The sequence below is a fragment of the Antechinus flavipes genome, chromosome 3, assembly GCF_016432865.1.
Source record: "Antechinus flavipes isolate AdamAnt ecotype Samford, QLD, Australia chromosome 3, AdamAnt_v2, whole genome shotgun sequence".
In the NCBI taxonomy this organism is placed as follows: domain Eukaryota; kingdom Metazoa; phylum Chordata; class Mammalia; order Dasyuromorphia; family Dasyuridae; genus Antechinus; species Antechinus flavipes.
The window spans coordinates 171,843,244-171,867,523 of NC_067400.1; the positions used below are offsets into that span (position 1 = coordinate 171,843,244).

The 24,280-nt window shown below is 36.6% G+C and overlaps 1 protein-coding gene across 2 annotated transcripts in view; it reads left to right on the forward strand.

Moving 5' to 3' along the window:
- The first annotated feature begins 19 nt into the window (after positions 1 to 19).
- The window catches only part of CUL4A (cullin 4A), a 62,917-nt gene continuing 38,656 nt past the window's right edge, over positions 20 to 24,280 (forward strand). The window contains exons 1-6 of one of the 2 annotated variants that reach the window (XM_051984232.1): positions 20 to 1,713; positions 3,589 to 3,704; positions 17,173 to 17,276; positions 20,179 to 20,248; positions 22,005 to 22,078; positions 22,583 to 22,743. In XM_051984232.1, the coding sequence (XP_051840192.1) occupies positions 1,548 to 1,713; positions 3,589 to 3,704; positions 17,173 to 17,276; positions 20,179 to 20,248; positions 22,005 to 22,078; positions 22,583 to 22,652 (600 nt within the window). In that variant the 5' untranslated portion in view covers positions 20 to 1,547 and the 3' untranslated portion in view covers positions 22,653 to 22,743. Of the gene's footprint in view, positions 1,714 to 3,588; positions 3,705 to 17,172; positions 17,277 to 20,178; positions 20,249 to 22,004; positions 22,079 to 22,582; positions 22,744 to 24,280 lie in introns of those variants that run through there. The other variant, XM_051984231.1, reaches the window with a different exon arrangement.

A 24,280-nucleotide genomic window follows, 5' to 3' on the forward strand; every position in this document is an offset into this window, starting at 1 on the left:
CTGGACGGGAGGTGGGGTGGGGAGCTCGGAGTGCTGGGCTAAGGATGCACTAAGTGGCCACCACTTAGGTGGGGAGGAAGCAGGAGGGAGGGATCTCTGCATGTTTCTCTGAGGACTGGGTTGGGAATCACAGATCGCGGCTGCGGAGGCGGGTAGGAACAGGGACCTAAAGTTTCTTGAGCTTCTCTGAAATTGCTCAGCGACCGTGACTTTAGGGTTGGGTCCATATTAAGGCTGAGGTAATATCCGAAGCTGTTTATAAGTTCGACTTGTGGCGAATTAAATTTTTAAAAATGACATTGTGTAATGCTTTTGTGACAAAGCCCGCCGCCTTATATAGGCTCTTTTCCTACCTACCCCATTTCACCCCCTATTCACATCTTCCTTGTGGTAGCCCCCACCATTACGTCACCGGAATGGCGGCTGCCTGAGGGGCGGTCCGGCCTTTGGGCGTGCCCGGCAGAACGGCTACTCAGGCGGGTCGTTAAGAGGGGGATTCCTTAACCATCTTTGGCCTTCCCACCACTAACAGGCCACTCTCACCAGCTGGAAAATCTAGAAGGCTCGTGTTCCCGCGTGTAAAACATACTATCACTGCCCTAAGGGCTGAGATGGGAACATACAATGGTCGCTGCGAAGAATAAGGCGTCCGCATCCGTCGCACTTAAGGAAGGGAGGAAGGAGGGGAAGGGGTGGGGAGGCGGGCCAGGTGAACAATAGGAAGAGAGAGTGTTGTGTGTAAGCGCGTGTAGGAGGAGACTGACGGTTGGGTAGGGCACGTGGGAGGCAGGCTCGTGGGGCGTCGCGCGGAAGTCACCCGGGCTGGTGGGGGGGTGGGGGTGGGGATCGTGTGTGTTGGGGAGGGGGAGGAAGCCGAGGAGTGTGGCCTCTTGGGGATCCGTTGGAAGTCGCGGGCTAACTACCCATCGGCTGCTTCTCCCAACTCGACGCTCTGAGGCCTCCTCTATCGGCCCCATTTCTCCTGCTCTTCCGAGAAGAAGGAGGTGCCACCTTGTGAGAAGGGCCGGGCCCAGCTAAAAGTAGAGGCAGCTGGTGGAAGCAGGGAGGCGCCTGGGAGGTTTGAACCTCCGGGAGAAGTAGGAGGAGGAAGGGGGGGGGCGGTGGGAGGAGACGAGGAACCCTGGGTCGGGCAGGGAAGACACGGGGCGAGCTGTGTACCAGTCAGGTCCTCAGCCTCGTAGCTGGGCGGTAGTAGCACCGTTCACTTGCGAGGGAGAAGCGGGAGGGGAAAAGGACCAGTAGAGAACCGCCCCCTCCCCCATCCCCTCTAACTCCCCTCCCCCCAGTGGTCTCCCGGAGGAGATTGGTTGGAACTCCCTGAGCTGTCCCCCTCCGGGGCCTAGTTCTCACCTCCGGAGGAGGGATCGGGGCACCGGGCGGGGGGAGGAGAAGTAGGCGGGGAGACCGGGGCATTGGGGGAAGGAGGAGGAGGAAGCGAAACCGGGGCCGCGGCCGGAGGAGGAGGGAACGGGGGCCCGGTGGGGGGGCGGAGCGGCCGCCGCGGGTTTGTTTTCTCAGCAGTAGACATGGCAGACGAGACCCCCAAGAAGGGGAACTTTTCGGCTCTCGTTGGACACACCAATGGCCTCACGAAACCCGCTTCCCTGGCGGCGGCCGCCGTCGCCACGAAACCCGGGGGGGGCGGGGGCAGTGGCGGCTCCTCAAAGAAATTAGTGATTAAAAATTTCAGAGGTAGGTAAGTGTGTGCAAACGAGGTGAGGGCGCGGAGGGAGGCGGGAGGGGAGGCATAGTCGGGACGGGTCGGGCCCTGTCGCGTCGGGGTTGCTCCCCATTCTCCCCACCCCCAGGGTCCCGAGGGAGAGGGGGAGGGGAGCTTGTTTCTCTCTGACTGACCCGTCCCATCTCCCCTACTCCCGCGGCGGCGCGCGCGCCGTGGAGGCGGAGATCCGCGACGATATTAGCGTGTTTTTTCACGGGAGTACGAAAGAGAAGGGGGGGGAGTAGGTTTCCTGCGTCCTCCGCCGAGCGGCGGCGGCCCGCTAGGTCGGCTCCGCGCTGCTAGAGGAATCCCGGAGCAGCATGACTTCAGCGGCAGCCAATGGGGAAGGGGCTCCGAGGAGGGCCGCCGCCTGCACGCGCTGCAGTGACCTTTGGTGACCTCACTGTCGGCCAGGGCCCTCCCACTCCAGTTTGTTGGCAGAGAGATAATCCTCCTCTTCCTTTCTTATTGTCAGAAATAACCCCAGCCCCTGCCCCCTAAGTCGCTTCTCCTAGGGGTCTGGACTTAGGCCCTCCAGTTATCTTGGTAGGTTCGTACGTAGAGAGAATAATATATCAGAAAAGGAAGAGGTTGCTAACGGGTACTGTAAATGCACCTTTAGTATCCTATACTTTGGTTTGTCGTTATGCCTTAAAATTATTTCCCAATGTGTAGTATTGCCGGTATCATGCAATCGATTCTATTTCCAGGACCATACAGAAATGTCAGTAAACCTTTACAGGTGCTAAGGGTTTTAAGTCCCAACAGTGATTATACATTTTCTATTGTGGGGAGAAATAAAAATGGTCGTTTTTAACTTCGTGATTTTAAAGCTAGATGAATCAAAGGCGTTTTTAAGGTTCATTAGAGTCCAAGTAGAGTCTTAAGGCTCTCAATTTTTTTTTTTTTTTTAGATCTGGACAATAATTACTCATTATTCCCTTTAGAGAACATTTTGACTTTAAAACTCGTTTGGCTAGTCTGAGCTTCTGAATAAAACAAGTAATTTGGTCGTGTAGTTTAGTTAATTTTGTTTTTATCAATATCTTAAGCGGTTTTCCTCTTTTTTCTTATAGAATTGGTGAGTGAGTTTTAAACACCATAGATTTGATATGTCTATGAGGGCCTGTTAATTATGTGAAGCAAAGGTTCAGTGGATAGTTGACCTTGGAGTTAGTTCAAGTCCAGTGTCTGACACATATTAGTAATGTGACCATGGGCAAATCACCCATTCTTAGTGTTCTACAAACTCCTTAAAATTTCTAAGGAGTACACCTGGGAAGGAAATTTGCACACCAGGAGTTCCCTATTATCAAGGAAATTATAACCCAGACTATTTCCCCATCCCTCCCAAAAAATATCACTCAGTATTGTTCAGTATTACTATAGGAGACAGAGCTACTACTTTCTGTAATGATCATTGTATGTAGTGATGTAGTGATTACTTTTTCTACTACTTTATACAAACTAACTATAGTGGTAGCAAATAGGCATTTTTAATATGCAATACATATTATTAATTGAGCCAAGGTAATCTATCCATTATTGAACACTTAAAACAAGTACTTATTAACTGGTCATTATTTGGAACCCAATGTATTTATATCTTTATTAAGGAAATGTTTTTAAATAAAATAAAACTACAAGCCTGCATTTTGCTTGTACATTTACCTTAACCTAAGAATCATCATCGCTAGATATGACATAGAAAATAGTTCCCAATTTAGAGGTTAATTTCTGCGTTAACCTAACATGCCCAGTGTTTTGGATGCACAGTTTGGTAGGCTTTTTAAAATGATTGGCTGTAAGCAAATTGTTTTCCATTTATTTTGTAAATGCTTTTACAGACAGACCGAAATTGCCAGATAATTATACTCAGGATACATGGCAGAAACTTCATGAAGCAGTAAGAGCCATACAAAGTAGCACCTCCATTAAATATAATCTTGAAGAACTCTACCAGGTAAGTGCTCAAATGTTGTCAGTGGGGTAGAGTTTTGGTAAAATGTTGATACTTGTTGAATTGAAAATGTCAGTTATTCTTCTACTTGCAGAATGCTAAACTTGATTATGAGGGTGTTTATTTTTAATGCCAATTTTGAAAGCTTCATTATTTGGATAGCTTAGGGAATGAGCAAAACTCTTCATATTCACATTTTCTTTCTCAAAGTGTACTATTAAAAAAGTAAATTTTATCATGACACAAAAAGATCTTACTCTTTCAGAGATTTAATATAAATAAACCCTCTGAGCAAATGTAAGAAGTCTGAAATTTTTCATTGCATTTGGTGCAAGAGTAATAGGAGTCGCTTGTTGGAAGTTTGAACATTGGCAATGGATAGAATTTTAATTTGGGGAAGAAATTACTCACTATACTTTTTTCTTTGTGGATTGTCTTAATAATTGGAAGCAAGAGGAGAGGATTGAGGACACCTGTTTTAAATATCTTTCCTTTACTGTGGTTTTTTTTTTTTTTTTTTTCCAGGCCTATGATGCTCAGATCTAATCCAAAGCTCCTTTTCCTGCTTAGTATGACACCTAGCATAATCTTGCTGGTGATATGTCAGAAATGATATAGAACTCTTTTGGAATCTGCAGATTGCCTACATAGGGGTAAATTCTTTTTATAGTGCTGCATGATTGTGTTTTATTTATTTCACTTTAAGTATTAAAATACTTAAAAATATTTTTTAAACATGCAACATTGTAAAAAAAAAAAAAAAGAGAGAGAGAGAGAGAGAGAGACGTAAGGAGAGGTTGTCTTAGGTCAGTAGGCAAACTGTAACTTCCACCTAACTTGTGAAATGAAAATGAAGTCACCAGCAGGTAGCATTTTAGGAAGTCTGTATCAAGATTTAGATCTTAATAATAACATCCCCCCAGAATAAAATGTATCTGATAAGTAGGATATCCCTTTTTACTATGCATGCAGCCTATAAATCTAAATTCTTTGAAGATTTTACCTTGGATAGTAGCCTATGAATATTCTACACCATTGCAAGAATTTGACATTGTGGTATATAGAATAGCAATGAAAATGAAATTTCTTGGAATTCGTAGAAATTAAGCAATAGGAGGTAGAGTTAGGAGTAATGATATAAAGCACTACTCTTGTCTCAAAAAATGGGCCCTAAATGTGTGCCTCAATGGGCAATAATTTATGTTTTTCTTTTTTGTCTTTCTATCTTTGATACCTAGCACAGTTCCTGGCACATAGTCTGTTTAATAAATGCTTATTGATTGATTTTAAGAAGTTAACTTTGGATTTCCTACAGAAATTCTGCAGACTAATTTGTCTGGAAAGTTATCTCTTCAGCATCTTATGCAGAATCATGTTGGTGCTCCAGAAACACTTAAGAGGAAATTTATGAATGCCTCTCTTGTAATAGTGAAGGTTTAATTGTAATGAAATCCCATAAAATATCAGGGTTCCTCTATATTTTTTATCCCAGATATTAAATAAGCACAATGGAGTCTCAATTGACTCAACACTTCTTTAACTCATCTTCAAAAGCAATTTTTTTTCCCGGTAATCTAATAATTTATATTGGTAAATTTAGATCAAAGGAATTGTTTAAACCATCTAAAACTTAGCTCGGGAAATATTGAAAATAATTTCAAATATACTTCTGTACTTCAGGTATCCCTAATTTCATCTATAGATCCTGGTATCAGTCCAACATTAATTCTCTTTAGTGTGGATAAGTTTCCAAAGTTGCTGGCCAAAAAAACAAACAAACAAAAACCCTTTATCCTTCAGTTGTCTTTGATGATTAGTCTCTTCAAACAGCCTCAGGTTACAGTTTACCAAACCTTTTCATTTTGGTAGAGAGCTAAGAGTGACTATATTCTGTTTGATTTATGAAAACCCTGGATTACCTGACCCACAATGATGTTTTGAACTGAGACTCTTTAGTGGAGGATTTTTTTAATACAATATTAACAATTAGCTTGAAAACTCAATAACAAGCAACTATTAAGCATCTACTACATACTTAACTTTATGTATAAGTTTTCATTACTTGAACAATGTTTTAAAACTATACTATTTTTTCCTGTTTTTCAGGCTACTTAATCTATAGTATACTTTCCCCCATCTGATATTTCCCAACATAATCTTTCCAAAGGAATTTTTTTAACCAGTCTTGTTATTTAGTATCCAAAATAACTAAAAAATATATGTGATACAAGTTCCAATAAAATGTGGCTCATCATATTAAATATTTGAATATAAAGAGGGTCATGTTATTTTTCCATGGGGAAAAGAGAAAGTTGCCTGAGAACTGTGTGAATCTCTTTATTTCTCAGGATTTTCCTCACTTAAAATAAGTAGTTTATAATTACATTTTCATTGTTTCATGTAAAATCATCCATATGGCTTCTTATAGCTGTGGAATTCTCTTTGGGGTTTTATTTTACATATATATATATATATATATTTGCATTTCACCACCATATCAATAAGAATGCAGTTGGTTTTAATTGAGAAATTTGGTTGTTGGTATTTAGTGCCCAGCCAGATTATCTGTCAAAAGCCTCTCAAAATTGGTGACAAAGAAATATTGAGTCGTGTTTCAAGTAGGTGATAGCATCACTTGCCATAATTTGAAAGTAGTGAACCAGTCATCTAATGTTGAAGTTTATCTAACATGAAGAAGAATCCCAGATATTTTTAAGCCCCCTTGAATAAATCTCCATGAATTATGGCCAGGTGTTTTGATTATTCTAAATAGAAATTATACTGTTTGTTCATAAAACACATTCCTAATAAATACATTTTCTTGAGTTTAATGTTAATTATCAATAGAATTTGCATATATGTACCCCCATTATTGTTTAAAATAAAAATTGATTCAGGTCTGAATCATATTAAGAGATTGGGGTTCTAGGATAGTCATTTCCATGAATTCCAGATTATAGAACTGTCAAAAAAGAAATTTTTAATGAAGTTCCAAATTAATTCTGTGGTTTATCAAGCAATGAGGTTTGTTCTTTCTGCATTCTCCATAAAAATTAATAGTAAGTTAATCATCATTTCATGTGTTACTCTTTGCTGTGCAATGCCTCCTCTGACCCAATAACTTGCGTTGTATTAGAATACATGCCTATTATGGAGAAAGTTATTCTTTTTGTACTCTTGAATAATATGATATTCACACTATCACATAAGTTGCTGTATCTTCTCTCTGAAAACTAGAAAGGCATTTTCAAAGTAATATTGCTTCACAAAGATTTAAAAATGAAATGGCCAATTTATTGATTGACAATGATTGTAATTAAAAGTGTGTTGAAAGCCGCTCTTTGTGTAGCAGCAGGCAATATTCCCTTCTGTTGTAATAAATCTTGTTCACATAATTATTAGCTATATCTTATATTATTCATTAGCAGGAGCTGTTTAATATTGGTCTTTACTAAAGTATCATCAAACCAAGACAAACATCAGGTCAGTTAAGATATTTAACTCGGTATTTTAGAATAAAATAGAGGTACTGAGACTCCAGACTCTTAATTAAAGTAGCAGTCTGGGAAAAAGAATATTTTTACATTACCAGTCCCCAGATCTGATGGGGTTTTCTTTCTCTTTGCTTTATAAAAGGAAACGTGAGGATAGGGTAGTATTCTATTCTTTTAGAAACTTGATTGCCTACCCCATTGTTGTGCTCTAAAGACTGTTTAGATCTTATGTTCAATTTTAGTAAGACTAGGACAAGAACATTGCCACAATTTAAGACAGAAAGCTAATAATAAAATAACTCATGTTGATATACTACTTTAAGCTTCCAGAGTGCTTGACCCAAAACAACCTTGTGAGGTAGATAGTGAAAGTATTTTTATCCCTACTTTCCACTGAAGAAGCATGCTTTGAGAGATTGAATCACTTGTCCTTGATTAAAACAGTGTCTGGGGCAGAGTTCAAATCTAGCTCTTCTGACTCCCAAGCCCAATACTTGAACCACTATGTCAAGCTACTTCTAAATGAGTTAATATTAGACTTTTATATTTTCATGCACAATAGAAATTTCTTTAAATATAATAAAAGGCTAAGTTAATTTTCTTTTGACTGTTTGGGTTGTTAAACAAGATCATTAATGACTATTTTCTGGTAATGTAAAGACACACAAAAAAGGAGAGAATGAGATATTATGGATGTATGGATAATACAGAACTGGTACTCAGGTTGGTTGTTTAAAGAGTTGTCATTATAAACATATAATTAAACCTGTGTTAGAAGCTTATGGGATCACTAGACAAGAATATAGAGATAAGAGTATCAGGAACATAGCCTTAGGGTATACCCATTGTTAACGGGCACTATAGGGGTGATGGTCCAAGGCTGAGAAATGATTGGATAGGAGGTAGAAAAACCTGGAGAAGTAGTATCACAAAATTTAGAGAAAAAAAGGTCCAGGAGAAGATAGTCCTTGCTGTCATATATAGAGGTCATGAAAATCTTGAGGTGGGAGAAAATGCCATCAGATTTAGCAGTAAAGGAGATAACTATTTTTGACTGAGTTGATATTGTCAGAAACTAAGTTGCAAATAGTTGAGAAGCGAGGAAGTGAAAGCAACAAATGTAGAAGGTTGTGTTGTTTTAGGAATTTGGCTAGGAAAGAGAAGAGAGGTAGAGAATGATAGCTTGAGGGAATAATGGAATCTGGTGATTTTATAGAGTTTAAGGATTAGAGAATTATTCTATTCTCCCAGACTCTGGAGATAAAGAGATAAAAAATTGAAACATCCTTAAAGAGTTTGTAATTTAATCATATTCATTTATTTAAAAGACATGTGCCCATGATGTTCCCGGCATTGTGCTGAGTAATAGGGATCAAAAGACAAAAATGAAATGTTTTCAGCCCCCAGACTCTCATTCTACAGTTCTAGGGATGTACTGGACTGAACTGGTCATATATAAGATAGAGAATTAAGAGATTAAAGGAAAGGTCAGCCAAAATGCTATAGGAATGTTTGGAAAGAAAACAAGATTACGCCAAGAAATCATGGGAAATCTCTGTGGAGCAAGTCAATTCTGAGATAATAGTCCTTGAAGGTAATAAGGAAGGTAACTGACAACGTGCCTACTCCAGCAAAATCCTGAAGTTCTCTCCATAACAAATAACAATCAATGAAAAACTACAGTAAGTGACTTTTCACCCCAGAATTGCACAGGAGATCTGCTAGAAGCCTGAGGCCAATAAATAAAGGAGGCCCCAAGGAGCAAAACCATTGGCCAAGCAGAGTAGCTGTCAAGCTCTGCAAGACTGTTTTCGGTGGAAGAAACAGTTCCCCAGGGAAGCATCAGGGAAGTCAGAAAGGTACTGCAGGCCTAGGAGGTTCCCTAGTACCTTTCAGATTGGAACCTGAAGAGCTAATGTTCTGAACTTTCAAGATTCAAGGGGATATATAACTCAACAAAAAGAGCTCAGTACAGGAACCCCAGAGACAGCACCATATTAACCCAAAGGTATATCAGAGGGCAGAGGCTGGCTCCAGTATAAAAACCACAATTCAGGAAGTAAAGAAAAAATGAGTATATCAAAGAAAACTGCTAGCATCAATAATTACTGTAAGTAAATCCCCAAAAAGAACTCAAAAGAAAAGCTACAAGAATAGTTCCCTCCAAGAAAAAGATGAACTTCCACAATTAGGACATAAATCCCTGGGAGAAATGAAACAAGATAAAATAGAAAATAAAAGCTTTAGAAGAAAATTGGAAGAATAAATAGTTTAGAAGAGAAAATAGTAATTTACAGAGTAAAAGATCCTTGAAGCCTAAACTAGATCAAAAAATGAGGGACTACATGAGAAAGGAAGAAATATTAGAACAAAAATAAATTTCTTCAATATAAAAAACAACCGATCAAGATCAGAGTATTAATTTTGGGGGTCACTTGGACTTCGTGAAAACCATGATTTTTTTTTTTTAGCTTATATTATTTCAGTCTTCATAATAGCATTTACATAGTGCCTACTACATGTTAAAAGCTAATAAGCACTTTACATTTACTGTTTCATTTGATCCTCATAGCAATCCTGGGAGGTGGTTTCTATTGTTATTCCCCATTTTACAGGTGAGGAAACCAAGGCAAATGGTGGTTGTGTAACTCAGTTCTTCCTGAGTCTTGGTTTAGCACTCTGTATTTACACGCTATCTATTTGAAAGAACAAGAGGGCAAAATAAAGGTAAAAAGAAAAGCATACCCTGATGACCTTGTGATTGAAATTCCAAAGGAAAAAGTACCAGGTATGTCAAAGCCAAAATCCCAAACTGACATAACTCAAAGCAAAAAAGAAAGGAAAAAAAAGTCCTGCAGTGGTTTGTAAGTACACTCAAGCTTATCATCTTAATAACTAAGACATAATTATAAACAAGAGCAGGTCGTGGAATATGTTATTCCAGAACGTAAAAGATAGAGGTTTACAATAATAACTTCCTCCTTCAAAGCTGAATATAATTCTAGACAAGAAATGGATTGGGGAGTCTTAATTTCTTAAATGGTTAAGATTTTATTGCTGAAATCTATTTTCTCAGTCATGAAAAATCACAAATGTACTGAACAGGTCACAAAGAAAGATTGTTGTCATTAAATAAACTGGGTGTCTTAAAAATTCAGAAGACTGCTGCTTTCACACACTCCTTTGGGATTTTGACGACATGTCAGAGACAGAATGTGGCAAGATGACATGTTGGACCTCATCCGGCCCCTGGACCATGTTCCCAGAGCCCCTGCCTATTCTGCTTTCATTAGTCTGGTACCTTCCTCTCTGTTCAGGCGTCTTGCAGAAGTACCAGGAGTTTGGGGTCAAGTCTGAAGTTTTGAAGGTGAATGCCTTGAGGCCCCTGAAGATTTCTTCTAGCATCAACTCCTTAAGTCCTGTGGGCCTTGCTTCCCAGAAACTTATCAAGATGAAAGACCATAGTCTATGAGGAGATGGGTCCTTCATAGACCCTGGGGGGACATCCATTGCCTAGCCATAGGCATTCATGTCCAGCTATAGAACATGGAGATTGGAAACCTGAAAATTGTCCCCCTCTCTAGCTTCGTGTACAAGGGAGCAACATTTCTGACTAATCTGGATTCAAGGCAGAGGCAAGTGGACTGGGCCTCTTGAGGGACCTCCTTGGCACCTTCATATTTCTAAGGAAAATATTAACTTTAAACATTGTGTTAGTATCACAGGAGAGACTGATGGCCTGTTTGGGGGTGACTGCAGGCTCTGGGAAAAAAAAACCATCTGATCCAGTTAACTCAATTTCACCTTTGCTTTGCTATCCACCACTGGCCATCTTTTTTGGCATTGGTTCAAGAGGATGGGAAGTAGGGACTGATTGTCCTGAAATATTTTCCATCTTCCTGTCGTCTGGTCAGCCCAAAGACTCAAAGGTAGAGCACTCCGGATACTTTGGGGCTGCCCCCACCTGAAGCTGGCTACTTGGATCCACAAGTACTTCCTGGACTCTATGGAATAATTCTTGTAGTTTTATTTGGCCATTTCCAGCATTTGAGGGGCTTCCTTGGCCCTGCTCTGCTCCAAGCATAGCAGCAAGCTCTCCAATAGAGAGAGATTGGGGATCAGTTAGTGATCATATTTAATCATCTTCTCACTGGCATAGTTTAAACTGGAAATTCTCCTCAGCCTCCCTGACCTAGCTCAGATGCTTTAGACACAGGCCCTAGAAAACTTTACTGCATATGGATCATCCATTGAGATCTTGTTTGCTGGTGATTTCTCCAGGAGCTCCTATCTTTGATGAGTATTTCCAACATACCCTCCATCAGCTGCTGTTACTTCCCAATCACTGCGAGGCTGTTCCAAAAGTATATCTTGCCAAAGCTGGGGCAGGCAGCAAGGTGAGGTTCAGGGTGAGATACTGCCAAAGACTTCCAAATGGCAAACTTCAGTAGGCAGCAACTTGCCAGAAATCTTGAGCTTTAGTCCTGGCACAACTTGAAATAGCTCTATTTCATTGTACTTGTAGTCATTGTTTCCAGATACACTGAGATCTGCAGCTTTCGTGTAGATATAAGTGGCTTTTGACCAGAAGTTCTTTGCTGAACAGGTCAGTGTTAAAAGTAGGCTATCTTCCATTTGTACATGAAACACCACATGAGCTTCTAATAGCATATAGTTGGGACTGCTTCCAGTGCTTGTAAGCCTCACAGCACTACTTAAAGTGATGGATGGTTGTGTCAGTGTGACCTTTGATGGCTTTGAACTGGCCAGGAAAGAAGAGGAAGATAATGTTTTGGAGTAATGTTTCAGGTAAGGCTGGAGGAGTTTCTTGACCTCTTCAGGTTTTAACATTCCCTTGCCAAGGATGAAGCTGAGGAAGGTGTGATAACAGAGCAGCAATATAGCACAGCATGGCCCATAAACTGCACAGAGACTGTTTCTTGTAGCCTGTAGTTGTTTCCAGAGAATGCCATGAATTCTAGCAGTCACAGAATCATGGTGGGAAGCATGGACAATGTCAAGTAAAAGGTACCTATACCAAGCTTCTTTAAACACTTTAAAATAGCTATACTTTAATCCCTCTGAGTAGCTGGAGAACTGCACCAGGACACCCAATTCCTTGTATGTCTGGTATGTGTTTGGCACTCTGATGCCACCTTTGATGATGCTTACCATGCTGTCATCCTGTCAGGTCAGAGCAGCTTTCTGCAGGAGACACTCGGCATAGCATACTTGGATATAAATTTCTTTGGTGAAGTGGTCCTTGGTGCATGAAATTGCTGAAGGAGGCTGTTATGGATATTTCCAGTTTTCTGGTACAGGGTCTGGGCCTCCATCAAGTTGCAGATGTTCAGGATGTCCTAGGAATCGTAGTCCATCATAGCTTGCATTTCTAAGATGGTGGCATGAGTCAGAAGTGATATATGATATTCTTGGTTTGGGGCTGCAAGTTGGTGAGTGCCTCAGAAAATTGGTGGATGAGAAAGAAGTAGAGAACAGTCATGCATTTATCCATAGCCATGTTTAGGTTGAACTTGGAGGGGCTGGAGTTAGGCCCTAGGCTTGTCTGGTGGAAGTCTAATGAGAAAGGCCACAAATCTCTGCATCAATCATGATTTCAATCCTCCTGGAACTAGCCCATACCTGGGAAAAGGGGAAGAAGCAGCCCTAACCTTGGGGCAGGTTCCCCTTACACAATCACTTCTCCACTCCACCCCTCCAATAAGATCTTTGAAATACAAACATGAAAACCAAGAAAAAATGAAACGGTAAATTTATTTGAGCAATTGGAAGAGACCGTATGATGGTGTGAGGTTAACATAGCAGAGGAAAAAAAATTCAAACCGTCTTAACTTCTAAACTAAAAAGATAGACTCCCCTGCAGGAGTGATATATTTGAAACATGAAGCTTTTTTGGGGGGCGGGGGGTAGTATTAATTGTTCTTGGTATATTTGTGAAGATATGAAGAACTTATTCTAGGAAAGAAAAATGTGATGATCTATCCACTGGAAACTTTCAGAGTGATAAGTTAAAGTGGTATGGCTTTTTTTCATGTGAAAAGTTATTTTCTAAGAACCTAAAGCTAAAAATCTATGATCCTGACAGTGTTTAAAAAAAAAAAAAAACCTAGTGTTTTAAAGACCTTTTAGACAAAAGTGAAGAAGCGATCTAAAAATCATTTTTTAAAAGTGACCAAAAACTACAGAAATTATCAGTGACATTCACAAAGGTTTTGGGATACATCATTCAAGATCCATTTCTTAGAATCAGATTTGAACTTTTAAAAATTATCAGTCATTTTTAACTTGATTCTTTCCCATATCTTCCCCTCCTCTCCTGCCCCCCCCCCCCCCAAACCCATGGTAACAAATGAGCATAGTCAAGCAAAATCCTGGTTTTTTACCCTAGTTGCCATATCCTGAAATGTGTCTTAGTCTACCTATTAGTCTAATTAACTCTTGGTCAGAAAAAAGGCAGCATTCTTCAGCAAGGGTCCCCTGGAATCATGATTGGTCATTGTATTGCACTCCATAGTTTTTGTGTTTCTGAATTGTTATAAATTGTTTTCTTGACTGTGCTTATTTCATTCTGTATTATTTCATAGAAGTCTTCCAAACTTCATTTCTTTGTGCACAATAACTTAGACCCTGGGTTATTACTATGTGTTATATGCAAACCTGGTTGGTGACAGAAATACAGTCCCACATATTACTTCATTGTGAGCTTATATTAGTCTTTAAGTATAAAAAGGTATCAGTCCATTCATAGGAGTTATAGAAGCCAGAAAGGTAAGATCTTGTCTAGTTTATTTTACTTAGGATTGTAAGTAGGGTAACCAGAGTACTATGAGGATGAGTTCTTTTTTTTCTTCTCATACTTTCCCTCTCCTCCCACCCCAAATCCCCTACTCACCACAAGCTCTCTTAGTTACAAGTTGATCCTTTCTTTTGTCTTTTGACTCAAGTACTGGCACATAGATAATTTATACCAATTAATTGGCAGTATCTCACCCTGAAACATACAATTACATAGATAATTCTTTACTTTTGTAAATTTTGAGGTATTAATACACCCTAATTTATGAATGCAGTGTAGCTCTCTAACCTTAATTTTTTCAGATGCCAAAACATCTTTAAATATCTTATTTGGAAGAATGAGAGGGTTATTTTTTGCCCGGTGACAAAATGCCGTCCAAAGAGATAATGCTAATCTTAGAAGATAAGGGAATTTCTTTGAGATTGATTTGAATGGAATAAAAGGGAAATGAGAATTCATGTTAGTATTTTGTAAGGCAAGAAAAACCAAGTTGTCACAAACTAGGGCTAACAGTATTAGGAAGGGTTACACTAACATAAAGGCAAATAATATAGGCACTTCCATAGTAATCTATTCATGTCCTCTCATCCTGACTTACATGTATTATAACTACTCCATAGAGAATCCACTCAACATCCTATTTTATCCACTTCCTCTACTTCTCTTGACATTGTATAGCTATAAGTAGAGCATCAGATTGTCCATCAATTGTCTCCATATCTAATGTCTTTTCCAATAATATATCTCTGATGCTATCTTTTATATTCTGCTGCTTTGTTTATCCATCCTCATTCCAATCTCTGAATTTATCTGATACTTTTATTGGAATGACTTCATTCTTATAAGTGCTTTGGAATAATACCCTTGCTTATCCAAGAAGCATATTCCACTAAATTCATTTTAATCATTTTCCACATCATGAGCAAGTTTTATTTCTAAACAGAGTTGGAGCAAATGAATCTGTATTTTAGTGCATGTTATGTTCAAGACACTATCTATAAAGTAGTTTAAAGTATGTGCATGAAAAGAATTATTCAGTAAGTGCTAAATAAGTGATACAAAAAATAGAATCTAAAATCATAATTGCCTAACAATACATACTAAATACTTGCATGAACACTCCAGAAATCATTTATGTCTCTCCTGTTTCATGAGCCTTAAAAGCTATTTTCCAGGTCTAATAATGTTAACATTACAGGTTGATGTTTTTCCCCATTTATCACAAAGATTATCTCCAAATTGTTCATAGATTCAATGTAATTTAATTATAAATCAGATATTTACTGTGGAGAACTTTGCTTGGGGGGAGGAATTAGAAATCTTTTGGAATTAAAAAGATACATGTATTACAAATTAAATGATGGATAGTCATTTCTTTAAGGTATATTCTTAACTAATCCATATTACCTCATCAGTTTCCCCCCCTGAGGCAATTGGGGTTAAGTGACTTGCCCAGGGTCACACAGCTAGGCAGTGTTAAGTGTCTGAGCCCAAATTTAACTCAGTTTCTCTGAAGGCTGTTGCTCTACCCACTGGGCCACCTAGCTGCCCCTTATCAGTGCTTTTTGAAAAAGAAAATGCAAAAAGGCTATGTCCCTACCTTCAGTTTATGCCAATAATGAATGTTCTGCATGTCTTTTGTAAGGAATACATTATGTAATAATTCTATGGAATTCATTAATGATCTATAGAAGGGGAAGTTCTATAGACTTTGGTGAATTTAATGGGAGATTTTTGCTGACTAATAAAAGGGCAATGTATAATGTGTTGGAGGCATTTTACTTGCAGAACTTGATAAGATTAATACATGTAAGAGGATAACTAGAAAATGTTGAGATATTCAACTTTTTCCTTTTCCTTTTTACCTGAGAAATTTTTGTGTGACTCCAGGTATATTGGTGTGTAAAATATGCATAAAAATCAAACAATTACTGATGAGACTCCATATGGGGGTTTGCTAAACCACAGTTTAAATATTTGGGCTTTAGCTTAATCTTTTATAGTGAGTTCAAAGCTGTGAGAGACGTTAAATATGAATGAAATAGTCTAGTTCTCTCATTTGACAGGAAAAATGGCCTATTAGCATAGCCCCCATTTTCAACACTTTTAATAGTTGTGTAATTTGTTGGCCAACCATCCCCCCATTTGGAGGTATTTTGGGGGAGGAATGCATATGTATATACATGGATAGATATTACAAAAACTACTGCAGTGAACATCTTTGTACTTTGGATCTATGATCTCATTGATAGTGGATATTCCTTCAAGGAAAATCTCATAATAGAAAAGCATTTTTCCCCTAGGCAATACTTACCTGGTGAATTCTTTTGGCGCCTAGTTTGGCAGTTTCTCTTCATGTGAAAATACAACACATTTTATAATGGTAAAGATTGTGTTTGTGCTCTCTTTTATACAAATTACTTTTTTTTTTTGTTATTTCCTTTACTTTTGTCAGAGCCTCATTCACCTATTTAAAACATTTTTTATTTCTTAAATATTGATGTTTTATGTGGATTAAAAGATTAGATTATTGATATCTATAATTCATATGGAACTAAACTATCGTGCTTTTTCAGCTCACAGGATTGTTTAAAATTGCTTTTGTATATCCAAGAGTAAAATCACTGATAATCACATGTAAGCAAAATTTACTCACCTGCCTGCATTTATTGTATTAGCTCAGCTCCAGATTCCAACAAAAAAATTGAGCCAGAGCTAGTTAACATCCATGTTCAAGGGTGTGCACAAAACAAGAAGGAAAACTAGAATAATAATATTCTTGGTTTCCTCCTGCTTTTGTCAGGAAATTTGAGTTGGGGGAGGGAGGATATTTTGAGATATTTCAGGAATGATGCTACAGGGAAACCCATCTCCCTTCTGGTATGTAAGCACTTTAGGTATATAATTGACTTTTCAATTTTGAGTTAAATTATCTACATCCATTTATAATAACATAATTGCAAAATAGATAACAATAATTGTCCTAAATTTAAATGCAAGAAATAATGAATTTATGAGCTTTTTTATTCATTATAAATTTTTTTAACTACCTGCTATATGCGAGAGTAATATTTGTACATTGTTCCTGTTTTCATGATGTTGTAAATAAAATTACTAAACATATAGTTTTCATTTTAAGCTATTTCTTTTTTTTCCCCAGGCTGTTGAAAATCTCTGTTCTTACAAAGTGTCCCCAACACTCTACAAGCAACTGCGACAGGTTTGTGAAGATCATGTCAAAGCACAAATCCTTCAGTTCAGAGAATATCCTTTTTTTTTCTTATAAAATTATATCTTCAAAACCCTCTTTATCTTATGGAAAAAATAATTTTAAATCTGTTCAATAGGATGATTTTTTTTTAAGTAACAATTTTTTACAGTGACAGTAGTTTTCATCATTTGAAGGCTAATATATTTTTGTTAAATTGGCATATTGGATGTAGAAATAGTTGGCAAAAATTAGTCTTGTAGATTGAACTCTTGAATTTTAACTTTTTTCCTCCTTAAATTGTGTGTCCATACCATGTTTGTATTTTTGTGTGATCTGTCATATTTAATTATGCACTGTTTAATTCTTATGCAAAGTACTTGTGTTCTCTTTATATGTGATGTGACATTTTAGATTTAGATTACTTATTTATTTGGAGCTTATCATGATATATAAAATAAGATGCTGATCTAAAACTATTGACTGATGAACTGCTTTATGATTTTCCTCACTGTTCTATGGACTAGGGAGTCCTTACCTCAGTGATGTGTGTTCCTGGTTTTATTGAAATCTGCAGTACTACATTCATTTACTTCTAGAACTTGTCTCTTTTGGTTGTGTTGATCTACTTTTGTGTTGATTTTTAACAGTACCTAGTTATTTTAATAATTGCTACTTTGCATTATTATGGAGGTTTAGTCATGCTGGAGTTTCCCACCCCACATTCTTCGGGGGGTTTTTCTTACTTCCCTTGAAATTTTTATCACATCTTGGTATTAATGTGCAGGAATTTCCATGGATGAGATTATACCTTAGAAGTACCTGTTAGGATATTTCAGTTAATTATTTGAATGATTTCTTTCTCAATATGTTTATATCCTAGGTATCCCCAAATATGGAATCTCAATTTTATAGTATTATGAATTTAGGTAATTTCTTAAGTTCGTCTGCACAAAAGCATTATGGTACATTACCTAGAATTCATACAACTAGGAAGTTTCATGTTGTTATAGAGGGATATTTACTTTTATTCCCTGTCTCTTACAAATGACCTATATTCTCTCAATCCAGAACATAGAAGCACCAGTCTTTTGCCCATTGGATTTGTAGTTATGGGCTGTTTCCTTAAAATGTAAAACATTCCTAAGTTCCTGATGTGTTTTTATTTTCCTTTAATATATATTATGGTAATCTGCTTTTTATAAAACCTAAGGTTTGACCAGATGGTCAAGGCTTCATTCAGTTCAGTTTTGCCACAGACAGGCCATCCAAGAATAGTTTCCACAGATGCTTTTTTTGTCTAATAGTTTCACATTAGTAATAGGATGTAAAATGCTATAGATATAATTCATGCTTTATTTTTTCAATTATCTTCATTCAGTTAGAATTTAGAGAAGCTATCCATAGCATTAGTATTCTCATAAAGGGAATTAATTAGACTAGAAGAGAGTTGCAGTACTGGTCCCAGCACAGTCCTGGTTATTAGAAGCAAATATTTCTTTTGATAACCTTAATTTCCAAGGGAAGAGTCCTAAACATATCAAGTATATCTCCATTAAGAATTCCTTGCTTTACATAGGTGATATTGACAGAATTTTCTGAGAAATATAACTTTTAAGGACTTCTACAATGTAGAGACATTAATTGCCTATCCTTAGAGTTTCAGTTGAATACTACTATACCCAAACACTTTCTATTCAGTTCATTTTAGAAATGCCAATGTATACCAAGGCAAGTTTTGAATCCAGATCCTCTCTATCATAATACATTCCACCATCCCCCCTGTTTGCACTCTCATGCCTAATCCACACTTGGTTCTGAAGGAGAGCATCCCAGTTTTTTATGTAGACCTCTTGATTTATTAATTCTGATGAGTATCTGGACAGTCAATCAATAGATAAAATTCTCTTTCTTTTTTTTAAGTCAGTGTTTACCTTCCAATGATTAAAATTGGTAGTTTTAAACAATTTTTTTTCAGAACTTGAATCTTTATCTTTACTGTCTATTGATTTGTTAACCATATTCAGTTGATTTTACTGACAAAAATTTATAGTACTCCAGTAACCTAAAGTATGATTCCATCTCAATTAGAGGTTCTTAACATTTCTGTGTGTCTTAGACCTACCTTTGGTGGTCTGGCAAAGTCTCTCATCTTTGTTCATGAAGCTGAGGGTTAATAGTCCCTGATTTTGAAAAAGTGAAGATGAAGTTGTTTTTGCTTAAGCCTATTATGAATTTTCTTGACAGTATATAATTGAAATTGTCAGTACTCAAGTACCATTCTTTTTCCTAAACTGTGATTTCCTTCTCTTTTAAATTATGCTTAGCCTGCTTCAGAACATATATATATATAGATTTTTAAGCTTTATAATTCCAAAATCTTGTTCCATAGATGAAATTTCATGTTAAGATTAGAGCCTCTGTTTTGAACAAGAGTCAGAAAATTAGAGTTGAGACTTTAGCCTTTTTTTTTTTAAACTTCAGGCCCCTCCCCACTGTATTCCTAACAATAATCTTTTCCATACTAAAAATAGCCTGTGTTCCTGTTCCTTTGTCGTGACAAAGTCTAGTTATTTCTAGAGTGTCAGTGTCTCTAAAAATTAAGATTATTAGGTCAAGCCTTATAGAATTATTAGTACCTTGGTTTTATCTTTACCTTGGTTTTAGTCTTCTGTGTGCTGGATGAAGAAACCATCTAAAAATGTGTCAGAGAAAGAATAGAAGCTGAACTGGAATCTGGAAGTAGACACTCAAAAGTATCAAAGGCAATAAGAAAGTAATTGAAGGATCAAAGTATCATTAGAATTGACTGAAAAAGATTAATTTAAGGGGGAATAAGAGCTTCAAGCTTAAAATACGTGCTCTTGGATTTAACTTGGATAATTATCAAAATAATATTTTGGGGAAAGAAACGCTGAAATTAAGACATAAATGAAATTTCCTTAGCAGGTGCTGCACAGATTCTCTAGATAGCGTTTTATTTTTAAAGAAGATAAACAAATGCTGGCAAGATCATTGCAGACAAATGGTAAGATTATTATATTTTTCTGTAATTGATTATATATTGTCTACTTTCACATTCTACTTCAGTTAAAAGCTTGTCGAAGTAGAACTGCTTGGATTTCAGTTTCTGTTTATTCAAATCTTTTGTCCCATTCTAGTTGCTACTGGGGATGAAATGGGACGAAAAAGAAAACAAAGGAGATTTGAGTAATTGGGGTGGAATTATATCCCCTCCCCTTAACTCCAGTCAAGATGAAACGCTTTTTAAAAATCACAAATAATTCAGCCATTACAGAAGATATAACTCAGACCTAACAGTTTGGCATTAGGTCAAGAAATGGTGGTTGTTAAATTTCAGCATGGATTTTAGCTGAGAAAAATTGATCTGTAAAATTTCTCATCCTAAATGATACAGCGTTTCTGTTGCTCCTTAGTAAAATCTTTAAATTAAAGACTGAAACAACATTAAGTGTTATAAATCCTCAGACTGTATATTTAAATGTTAGATACAAAATTTTCATTACAAATCCAGATGTAAATTTTTTTTCCTTTGTACTCACTTGGAGATTACTTAATCTATTGCTTTTCTCAATTACCTAGTAAAATAAAAATTGTAACATAAAACCATATGTTAACTTTTATAAGAGCTCTGTATAAAGAAACTATTTATAAATGGGGTAGGCTTAATTATATGTGAAAGATGAAATAAGCAGCTTTAACTATAATTTTAAAAGCAAATTTAGATGCAAAAATATGTGGTATTTTAAAGGAAAACTACTTTTTATTAGAGACAATCCAATGTACATCCTTGTGTTAATTGTTTGAACTATCATTTTTTAATAGTACTGAACTTTTGTTAACTTGGTTCCCAAATCAATTAAGTTGGGAGTCAGACTGAGATAATAGTTTATAAAGGCTTTTTGCTCTTGAAATTATACATAGATCTAGTTCATTTCTGAGTACCATGTACAAATAATAAGGCATTATTAAAAGGCATCATTCTATACATACATATTTTGTAATTTGTTTTTATGTACTTTTGGAGTGTTAGAGAAAGGGAAAGTCTTGTCTTCCTAAATAGTGTTGTCTTTTTTTGTTTTGTTAGCATTGTTTTGATTGAGATGAGTGGGTTGCATTTATATGTGTGTGTATGTATAAATATATATAGCCCACATAAATCTTCTTGCTCCACTCATAGGAGTTAAAATCTTGCTATCTATAAGTAATGCCCTATTCACTGTTGTGAATTAACGGTTTTTTTTTTTTTTATTTTATTGTTTTTTGCTGAGGCAATTGGGATTAAGTGACTTGCCCAAGGTCACAGCTAGGAAGTGTTTCGTGTCTGAGGCCACATTTGAATTCAGGTCTTCCTGACTTCAGGGCTGGTGCTCTATCCACTGTGCCACCTAGCTGTCCTCAGTGTATTAACTGTTGGAAAAAAACTATACCACATATATATGAACATAAAGGAAGCAGAGAGAGGAAAGAATCTTATAGCATTTTCCCTGGAAAAGATTTACCATATCTGTCAGAAAATGGCCAGTTTAAAAAGATGTGAATTACTTAGGGCCCTATTCATTAGCATTAAGAAAGAAATATCCATATGTATGTACATACATACATACGTATGTACATACATACATACATACATATATTGCATATATATAAAACTTGAGATGGTTAATATGTAATTAGTAATAATAATTTAAAAATTAAAAATAAAAAATAAAAATAAGTATGTATTAGGAAAATAAAAATTGGTGTTTGTTTTTATTTTATAGATCATGATTAGAAGTATTTTCTTGTTTTTGGATCGCACTTATGTACTTCAGAATTCAATGCTTCCTTCTATATGGTAGGTATCTTTTTAAATTTCTGTGGTGTAAGTAAATCTACTAAAAGTATAAGCTTGGTAAAATTTTGTTTTCCCAAGTAGTTATTTTTGGTAACTTGTATATCTAGTTTTTAGGTTGTATCTTGATATAAAAGCAAAACTTTTTTTGACTTCTAAACTATAAGACATTGTAGTGTAGTGAGTAGAGGACTGGCCTTGGGGTCAGGAAGACCTGGGTTCAAGTTCTGCCTTTTGACACTAATAATTGTGTGACCATGGGCAAGTCATTTAATATTTCATTGCCCAAGGCAACATTTTGTGACAGATGAGTTGCCTATCTGCATTGGTGGAGGAAGTTTCCACACCAGGAGTTCCCTCTACCATTGAAATCACAGGTCCAGACTAAAGGTATAAAGAGCTTTTTTTTTTTTTTTTTAATTCATGTTTAATTTTCAAAACATTTTTCAAAATTTTTAAATGTATCCATTATCTATCTTCTCTGGAAACATGTATATCCTCTTCCAGGAACCAGAGGTCCAGAACAGGATTGGATTTACCTCAACAGGCTTTGGGGAGAAATCCTTTATGCCAGTGACCACTTCTACTTACCCAGATCTACCCCATGGTGTGTAGACATTGAGTAGCATGTGCCTCTGGCCTCCTTGAATAGAATACAGGTAGGACTGGCCAGAGCACAGTGAGTAGTCCAGGAGTGCGGTAAACGCATCATAAGCACCACAGTAACACCGTTTGTGGCAGAATACATGGGCCTGTTGATTTCCTGTGAAAGATTGGGAAAAGAATTGATAAGGCACATTGTGTTTTCAAAGAAATAGAAATGCTTTGCATTCACAAGTTTAATGAAAAAAACTAGGTGGATGTACACATCAGTACAAAAAGGTAAAACTATAAGAAAATATTAACATATTCAGTCTGTCACTGAAAAGAGATTACAAACATAGCTATATTAAAATGACTATACAATTGAAAGACAGTGTCAGCTTAAAAAATAAAGTAGAATACTGAAATTATCAGTTAGCAGTCTCATATCAAAACTGAAAATAATTTGTCACAAAAGAAAAATATCAAAGGATGTAGAAAATAATTTTAATTGTTTTTTTTTTTCAGGGATTAATGTTTATATAGTTAAGATGATAGTACTATGTATAAAATCAGATAAAGAATGCCCCAGTTAATAGAGTATCTGTTTTTTATCATAAAGTTGGAGTAAAATATCCTTGATGTCCTTGGAGAAGCAGACTATTTATTTCTCATGATAAAAGAGTTTCCAAGAATTATTTCAGGTTATACTTTTAAATATAGAAAAAAAGTAAACCTTGAAATTTAAAGTAGAAATTTAAAAAAACATTAGTTTTTTTAAGTGGAAAAACTTTGATAATACAAGTAGCAATGATAGCTCATTTATATAACAATGAAAGATAATATACATACATACACGCACACACACACAGAGCTTCCTTTTGAGGTAGATTTTTTTGCATAACATATGCATAAGATTGCTATAATAATGTTATAGATGAGAACTCAGAGAAGTTAAATGACTTAGGAATGGTCACATATTTATTAAATGGCAGAGCCAGTACTAAAATTACGTTGACTGCCTCCCAGTGAGATGTTCTTTCTCTTTTATGAAGCCAGAATTCTCTTTTAAAAACACACACACACACACACACACACACACTAAATTCTCAGAGCCCCTACTCTAAAGGGTTATATTATAACCCTCCATTTGATAACATGTATACCTCTACTAAGTTCATCTAACATTTTAACACTGTCCAAAAACCTTGGTTCATAGGATCCTCCTGACTTTGTTTTACAGTATGTACATATATTTTTATGTAATATTTACATAAATGTATGCATATTATATATGTGAGTGTGTGTGTGTGTATATATATATATATATATATATATATATTTAAAATATATCCTCATATCTTGAAATGAGATTTTTAGATTTCTCTTAATAAGATTTCTCTCCTTAGTAACGTTATTGTGCATTGTGTTTACAAGTAACTTTATTCTTCCCTTATGAAGTTTGACTGCTGCCACCAAGTATACTCTATATTGTGATGGTTTATCAGGATCTATCAGATTAGTAGAACAGATCTCGACCTGAGGCATCAGCATTCCAATAGTACTTTCCCTTTCTGCAACACAGATCAAATATTTTGATCAGTTTCCATCCTGATAATATGC